Source organism: Engraulis encrasicolus, chromosome 16 (assembly GCF_034702125.1).
Source record: "Engraulis encrasicolus isolate BLACKSEA-1 chromosome 16, IST_EnEncr_1.0, whole genome shotgun sequence".
In the NCBI taxonomy this organism is placed as follows: domain Eukaryota; kingdom Metazoa; phylum Chordata; class Actinopteri; order Clupeiformes; family Engraulidae; genus Engraulis; species Engraulis encrasicolus.
In genome coordinates this window covers 54,623,208-54,632,369 of record NC_085872.1, presented here as the reverse complement: position 1 = coordinate 54,632,369, position 9,162 = coordinate 54,623,208, and the positions used below count along the sequence as shown (strand labels likewise).

Below are 9,162 nucleotides of genomic sequence, written 5' to 3'. Positions count from 1 at the left end.
AATACGAAGGTGACTCAAAACAATGTTTAGTTTCCACGTTTCAGATGCACCGATCTCTACAGAGCTCATATTCCAATTGTAGTTTTTTGACACATTGACCTTCATTCTAAAATGCTTCTATTAAACTACAACTTCCTGGTTTCACAAGCCCAGTTCTGTGCAGAGGTCGTACTCCAGCTGCTGGAGGAGCATGATGAAGGCCAGGCACGGGCGCTCCCCCTTGTTCCTCAGCATGTCCACCAGGCACGTCACCTGATCCTGGGTCAGTGGATGAGTCTTTAACACCTGTAATGGCATATAGGATACAGTACAGTTGGCGGATTACAGATCAGTGGATTAGCAATAGCAGGTCACCTGTAGTGAACAGTAGAGGTAGTTGATCCTGGGTACCAAGTTCTTGAGGCATACAAAAACTACAACACCCACCATGTCCCTCTCCCGAGGGTTGAGGATGGCTGGTCCTTCTGATGATGGTTTCTGCAGACCGTCGAGGAGAGATTTCAGGGTCGCGTCGCCGATGCGGTTGATGAGCTCCACTCGAACCCGGAGCACTCGCTCTGAGGGAAGAGAAACACATTAGGGTGGAGCCGACTGATGCCAAATTAAAGGTACACTGTGTAAGGTTTTTTATACTTTTTATTTCCAGAATTGATGCCACCCATTCACTAATTAGTAGAATACACCATAAAAACAGAAAGATCAGCCGGTTCATTTTGTAATACACTCACTGGACAAAAACAGAACTGAGTCCTTTTGCTGTCAGTTCACTTTTTGGTTCAATTAAAATGCCCCTAAATAACATATTTCTCTGGGACTTCCTGTGTTCTCTGCACATCATCAGCATTTCCATTCATTTGATTGGTTATCCTTGCAAAATCCAACGCTGCCCTATCGGTACTTCATCTGCCTTCGCAATGGAATTCTCTTTTCTGATTGGCTGATGGGGTGACTATTAACATCATGGAACCAGTCACTTCGTCGGCCGTTATCCCTTTTCTAAACCCACCGCCTCCACTACAAGGCAAATGTCATTACACTGGCTTACCCTTAGTAAGATGTCCGCCGCCTTCACTACAAGGTATGTCAAATTACACTGGCTTTCCCTTAGTAAGGTGGCCACCACCCTCACGACAAGGTGTTCCAAAGGCCCTCTATGTTCTCTGTAGATATTTGCATTTCCATGCATTGGCTTACCTGTGGGCTTGAGTGAAGGGTCTGCAGGTCTCAGTTCTGCCTCCCCTGAATAGACAAATAGGTAGACTAGGTTGCAAAAGGCTAAAAACAAAGTTTCAAAATAGTAATGACAAAGATTTTTAAGCTTGGGAAGACTATTACATCATATGATGTGGTTGTCTTCTGGACTTAAGGGTAACAGAACTTTGAAAGGACATATCACCATACTGCATCCTTGCATCGCAATACAGTATTGTGACTATGTGTAACGATTAATCACAATTCAATTCAATATCGTCACAGTCCTAGTCAATTACACACTGCAATCTTAATTGAAGTAAAAAGTCACACACTGCAAAAAAAAATCTTCGCAATCTTTGTTTTTAGTTTCAAGTAAAACAAATCACCAAATAACTAGTACTTTTGAACCAGAACTTTTCCACACTTTTTATGATGAGGATGAGTGAAATAAATGTTGGGCAAAAGGCACTCATTAGTTACAATCCAGTAGCCTACGTACTTCCGATTGCTTGGCTCCACTACGGTAGTCTGGCCTTGCTTTTCTGTGGAGTGTCGGGAGCGGTAGGATTTTGATGTTTTTCTCTCTTTAGTGTCTGCACTGTCAGCCAGTATTACGTACAGCCTCACACTCCCTATTTTACCCATGCCTGCAGTTCACCTAGTGGCCGCTGTCGAGAGAGCGCAGCCCATTGTTTCTGAATGGAGTCTGCACTCCCCCTAGAGAGCAGTACCACCCAGAAGAGTGGAGTCTCTCGTAATATCCTTAAAGCATCTCTGGTGTGTTTGAGTCAACGATGAGCACGCATTCATAAGGACGTCGATTCTGAACGGGTCAATACCAGTAAGTATAAGCTGACATTCAGAACTTTTGTGTCATGCACACCATCGCTTCTTAAACCCAATTGTTGTTGTTAAACAATAAAAACGAGAACCTTTGGTTTGCTGTCCCAAGACTTTAGGAGGGGACTGTATATTTATTGTGGATTTCAATGGGGATAAAATGTGCCTTCTTTTCTGGTAATCCTCTACTTACATCGTTTCTGATCGGCCTCTCTCTTCCTTTCCTCTTCTCTCCTCCTCTCCTCTTCCTTCCTCCTGTCTTCCTCTCTTCTCTCCTCCTCTCTTCTCCTCTGCTCCTCTTTCTCTCGTTCTTCTTCCTCTCTGATTGGCTTGTAGAAGCACCCCTCGCACTTGTACGCATCGTGATCGCCCACCTGGTTGAGAGACAGAATAATGATAATCGACAACCTGCTCGAGTGTGGAGGAATAACAACAACAACAACAACAACAACAATAATAACAACAACAACAATAATAATAATAATAATAATAATAATAATAATAATAATAATAATAATAATAATTGACTTGCTCGAGTGTAGAAGTATAACAACAACAACAACAATAATAATAATGACAATCAACTGGCCTTGTTGACAGATGGAAAATATGGATCATTATAATTAAAGCAACAAAACCAAAACCAAAAAAAAAAAACAAGAATAAAAAACACAATTTAAAATATAGTAATATATAATAAATATATAATAAATATATTTTTGAAAAAGGAAAAACAATACATAATAAATGAAATAAAAATGATATAAGCATATATGTAAGCATATGCATATATATATATATATATATATATATATATATATATATATATATATATATATATATATATATATATATATATATATATATATATATATATATACAGTGAGTCCAATATGTATTTGATCCCTTTCTGATTTTGCCGGTTAGCCCACTAATAAAGACATGATCAGTCTATAAATTTATGATAATATGTATTCAAACATGGAGAGACAGAATATAAAAAATAAATTCCAGAAAATAACTTAAAATAATATATTTTAATTTATTTGTATTTAATTTAGGCAAATAAGTATTTGATCCCTCTAGCTAAAGAAGATAAAGTGCTTTGTGGCAAAGCCCTAGTTGTCTAGCACTGAGGTCAGATGCTTCTTTTAGTTGATGACAATGTTTGTGCATATAGTAGAACATATTTTTGCCCATTTTTCTTTGCACATTATCTCTAAAACATTAATAGTTTGTGGCTGTAGCTTGGCAAATGGGAGGTTCAGTTCTCTCCATAGAATTACTATAGGGTTAATATTTGGAGAGTGTCTAGGCCACTTCACGACTTTAATATGGTTCTTATTGAGCCAGTCCTTCGTTGCTTTGACTGTATGTTGTGAATTATTGTCATGTTGGGAGATCCAAAAATGACCCACCCTTCAGTGTAGTGGTGGAGGGAAGGACGTTTGCACTCAGGATTGCACATTACATGTCTCCCTCCATCTATTCGTTGACGATGTGAAGTTGTCCTGTGCCTTGGCCACACACACACCCTCAAACCGTAATGATACCACTTTCATGCATGATGGTGAGGAGGGTGTTCTTGGGATCATAGACAGTAGTACTCTTTCTCAAAACACATTGAATTGTGATAATGCCAAACATCTTGATTTTGGTTTCATCTGACTACAGCACCTCCTTATCATATCCTAAATCAGTCTGATGTCCGTTGGCAAACCTCAAGTGGGACTGCACAGGTTCCTTCTGAAGTAAAGGTACCATGTGTGCACTACAGGAATTTAAACCTCTGTGGCATTAAGTGCTACCAGTTGTTTTTTTCAGTGATTTTGGTCAGTAGCTTTGATATCATTGCCTAGTTCATACCGTATAGCTCTAGGGTGATTTCTTTCTGTTCTCATGATTATCAAATCCCTACAAAAGGTCAAATCTTGTATAGAACCCCAGACAGGCTGATGGATAGTCATTTTGTATTCCTCACATTGTGGAAGAAATGCATCAACAGCTGGGTCATTAATACCCAGTCTCTTTCTTGTGGCTTTGCAGCCCATTTAATCTTTGTTCAGGTCTAAAATCGTGTCCCTGATATCATTTGACCACTCTTTGGTCTTTCCCATGCTGATGAGGTTGGAGTGTGACTGATTCACTCATACTATGGACTGATTCTGCTGATTCAATGTGTCTTTTATGCATGTTAGTATGTACAGGTGTCTTTAATTCAGATGACAAGTTGATCGGAAGTGCCCATCTGGTCTGTGGGCCCGGGACTGTAATCAGTTGGCATTGGATCAAATACTTATTTTGCTCGATGAAATGGAAATAAATTAATATATATTCTCTTCAGTTAATTTCTGGATTTTATTTTTGATATTCTGTCTCTCCATATTAGAATACATATTATCATAACATTTATTGACTGATCATGTCTTTGTTAGTAGGCAAACCAACAAAATCAGCAAGGGATCAAATACATATTGGACTCACTGTATATGCATAAACATTATTTATAATTTATAGAATGTATATAAACAAAATAAACACATGAACAACAATAGCCTACCTCTCTGAAGTACTGTCCCCGGTTGTAAACATAGACGTCCATCCCGTGCATGTATTGTTTGTGGAAGTCATCGTGCCTCTTGCAGGGTGGCAGGACGCTGTTGCAGGTGACGCATCTCAGTCTGTCCCCCATGCTGCTCTCTTTAGGCGGTTGGCTAAACTGGCTCACCAGCCCGCCAAGGAAGTCCATCTTCTAGAAACCTTTTCAAAATAAAAGACAGCACAAAATACAGTTATATTGAAGTAAATAATAGTGGTGGTCCATTATTAGTAATTTTTAATCTTTTTTCTTGTTTTGTTATTATTTGCATCTCGCGTGCCACTCTACTTAAGAGGCTGGCTAAACTGGCTCACCAGCCCTCCAAGGAAGTCCATCTTCTAGAAACTGTTTCAAAATAAAACACAGCACAAAATACAGTTATATTGAAGTACATAATAGTTTGGTCCATTAGATATTTTAAATCTTTTTTTTTTTCAATTATTTGCATCTCGCGTGCCACTCTACTTAGGAGGCTGGCTAAACTGGCTCACCAGCCCGCCAAGGAAGTCCATCTTCTAGAAACTGTTTCAGAATAAAAGACAGCACAAAATACAGTTATATTTAAGTAAATAATAGTGTTGGTCCATTAGTCATTTTTAATCTTTTAGTTTTTTTTATTATTATTATTTTCATATTGCGTGCCACTCTACTTAGGAGGCTGGCTAAACTGGCTCACCAGGCCCCCAAGGAAGTCCATCTTCTAGAAACTGTTTCTGAAATAAAAATGTTTTTTTTATTTATTTATTTTTTTTGCCGTATTCACAAGTCCATCTTCTAGAAACTGTTTCTGAAATAAAAATGGTGTTTGTTTATTTATTTATTTATTTTTTAGAGATGCACCAGATCCTGATTTTTAGGATCCTGCCGGATACCGGATCCACTGCTTAAGATCCTGCCGGATCCGGAACCGGATACCGGATCCTACGAAAGGATTGAAACACATAGCCTAAACATGTGGGCCCTTTTTATCACGTTGGCTCAAACTATTTTGACTGAAAAGCCTCGGCTACCGGATCCTGGATCCTGGATCCTGGAACCGGATCCGGATCCTGTGAAAAACCCTATTATCCTGCCGGATCCGGAACCGGATCTTGGATCCTGTACATCTCTAATATTTTTATTGCATCTTTTATAGCATCTCTGTCGGTAGTCAAGTCTAGCACAAAAAAAGACATTTATAAAAAAATTCATCCTCTAGTCACCCTTTCAAAATAAAAGTAGTGGTGTCAGATTTGTGCACTAAGTGCAATTTAAAGGTGTACTGTGTAAGATTGCGACCAGAGTAGGTATTGCATGCTGCTCATTGAAACTCTGCTGACTGTTGTCAAATTTGACCTTTTCATGATTATTAATACTTAATAAACCGATGTTTCCTGACCAAAGGACAGTAAGTTTTGCAGCTAAAAATGCCAGTTTCCGAAAATTCAAAATGACGGATGATTGAGAAGATCCCCCTCTTCTTTTTTTTATTGCATCTTGTTCAGTCATCTAGTACCTTTTCAAAATAAAAGTTGTGGATGAGTAGTAATGTTAAATACATGTATGTTAAATAGTATGTTAAATACATGTACTCTCTTAACAGGTTGACTGAACTGGTGGCCCCTTTTCAAAATAGAAGAGGTGGATTACTGCACTGACGGTTTAATCATCTTAATCTTAATCAGTCAAAGACGTTCCTCTTCTAGCCCCTTTCCAAAATAAAAGAGCTGGAGTCAGATTAGTGCATTAACTACGAGAAATTAGTCTCGTAGTTAAGTTTTTAATCATTTGTTCACATCGCATCTCTGTCTTTACTTTCCTTGGAAACCAGGAAAGCTATCTGATAGGCCACTGATAAGCTCATCTATTAGATGATTTCCCTCTTAACTTAACCTGGTTTACCCCTGAACCAGCTTTGTAGCCACTATAATGTCAAAATTCGCCCTATCCCGCAATGGGGAAGAATCTTAAAATATATATATATATGGATCCGGTTCATGATTCAGATCACCACCAAAATTTAATCACTTGTCCCTTTTGTCATTTCGAACAACTGCAGAAAATGTCATCAAAAACCATAATCATAACTGTTTGAGTCATCCTGTTGACAGGTCAAACAGACAAACAAACAGACAAACAAACAGACAAACAAACTGACAGACAAACAAACCAACGCGACCAAAATCATAACCTCCTTGGTGGAGGTAAAAATGAACCAGCCAATTGAACTGTTGTGCCACGACTCCAACACCAGGTGGAGACAGTTGAAATGGGTCCTTTTGGGCTGCATACAAGTAAGGAATTAAACCGTCTTCACTACTACTGGCCACTAGGGAGCAATGTAACTGTCCACATGGAAGAGGTAAACACACAGGATCTCTCTCTCTCTCTCTCTCTCTCTCTCTCTCTCTCTCTCTCTCTCTCTCTCTCTCTCTCTCTCTCTCTCTCTCTCTCTCTCTCTCTCTCTCTCTCTCTCTCACGCACACACACACACGCACACACACACGCACACACACACACACACACACACACACACACACACACACACACTCACACTCACACACACAAACACACACACACACAAACACACACACACACGGGCACACACACAGGCACACACACACAAACACACACATACACAGTGGTGTACATTGGCACTGCCCATTTCAACTCAATTTGATTTGATTACGATTACGATTCAGGACATAATGATTTTATTCGCTTCTACGATGCATTGCAATGCAATAAAATTCTACTATATTTTTAACAGTCGTGAATACAAGCAGGACCCTGAGCAGTTTTTATTAAAAACTATGTTGAGCTGTGTATTTCTCTCTATCTGTAAAGTTTTTTGCACAGTCCGCACACGCACAGACAGTTTAGCTGAACAAGTAGCCTATTGCAGCTGTTGAGTACAAAGTTGAGCCGCATCTCCCTCTGTCTCTCTCTCTCTCCCTCTCTCCCACACACACACACACACACACACACACACACACACACACACACACACACACAGAGTGTAGCAAGTTATTTTAAGACTACTTACTGTGAGCAGACGTGCCAAGTAGTGGAAAGTCCTGTCCAAGTCACACTCGTTCTCTCTCTCTCTCTCTCTCTCTCTCTCTCTCTCTCTCTCTCTCTCTCTCTCTCTCTCTCTCTCTCCAGATGTGTAGGTAGTTCTTGACTATCCATGTCCGAGGCTCCCTCTCTTTCTCTCTCTCTTCCTTCCTCCCCACACACTCTCTCTCTCTCCTTCTCTCCTCAGATGTGTAAAGACAATCTGTCCCAGGTTCTCTCTCCCCGTCCCTCTGTCTCTGTCTTTATTTCTCTCTCTTTCTCTTTCTCTCTGTATCTCTTTATTTCTCTGCTTCGTCTCTCTCTCTCTCTGTGTCTCTCTCTGTATCTCTCTCTCTTTCTCTCTCTTTCTCTGCCTCTTCTCTCTCTCTCTCTCTCTCTCTCTCTCTCTCTTTCTATGCCTCTCTCTCTCTCTCTCTCCCTCTCGTTCTCTTTCTCTGCGTAACTAGTAGTTCAGTCTGTCCAAGTTGTAAACTAGCGTCCCGCTTCAAGCCAAGTCCAAGTTACTCCGTCTACAGAACTCTGTATCACCTGACCTACAGCCCAGAAGAGGAAACGCTCTGTGTGTGTGTGTGTGTCTGTGCGTGCGTGCGTGCGTGTGTGTGTGTGTGTGTGTGTGTGCGTGCGTGTGTGTGTGTGTGTGTGTGTTTCCTGAACCTTATGTTGACCCAAAGGAGGAAATGTCTGTGTGTGTGTGTGTGTGTGTGTGTGTGTGTGTGTGTGTGTGTGTGTGTGTGTGTGTGTGTGTGTGTGTGTGTGTGTGTGTGTGTGTGTGTGTGTGTGAGTGTGTGTGAGTGCGTGTGTGTGCGTGTGTGTGCGTGTGTGTGCGTGTGTGTGTGTGTGTGCGTGTGTGTGTAAAAGTGATTTATTATTTTTCAACAGCAGGGTGGAGCGACAAGAGCAAATGCAGTCCAGTGTGACCCCTTTGTGTGTGTGTGTGTGTGTGTGTGTGTGTGTGTGTGTGTGTGTGTGTGTGTGTGTGTGTGTGTGTGTGTGTGTGTGTGTGTGTGTGTGTGTGTGTGTGTGTGTGTGTGCAATGTGCCGACTGTGATAAAATGTGCACACTGTGCACACACACACACACACACACACACACACACACACACACACACACACACACACACACACACACACACACACACACACACACACACACACACACACACACAGTTCAGCTTTGGTAAAAACTCTCTCTCTCTCTCTTTTCTCTCTCTCGTCTCTCTCTCTCTCTCTCTCTCTCTCTCTCTCTCTCTCTCTCTCTCTCTCTCTCTCTCTCTCTCTCTCTCTCTCTCTTCTCTCAGCAGACTATTGTTTGGCTGCATTTGCCATCTGTGGTCGGAAGTAACATGTGAAACTGACTACGTGCACTTTTAAAGGTGCACTGTGTAATATTCTTAATAGTTTACGTATCTACCTACTCTGGCTACCATTCTACTCGGTGAATATATTAGACAGGTCATCAGCTGGGAAAATTA

At 40.7% G+C, this 9,162-nt stretch overlaps 1 protein-coding gene across 1 annotated transcript; it reads right to left on the bottom strand.

Moving 5' to 3' along the window:
• Positions 1-141: 141 nt before the first annotated feature.
• LOC134466178 (uncharacterized) lies at positions 142-4,783 on the bottom strand. The gene is made up of 5 exons (XM_063220075.1): positions 4,595-4,783; positions 2,228-2,408; positions 1,195-1,239; positions 427-557; positions 142-285 (listed from the first exon to the last, which is right to left on the bottom strand). Exons 1-5 carry the CDS (start codon positions 4,781-4,783, stop codon positions 142-144), a joined length of 690 nt encoding a protein of 229 aa, XP_063076145.1.
• Between the last annotated feature and the right edge of the window lie 4,379 nt (positions 4,784-9,162).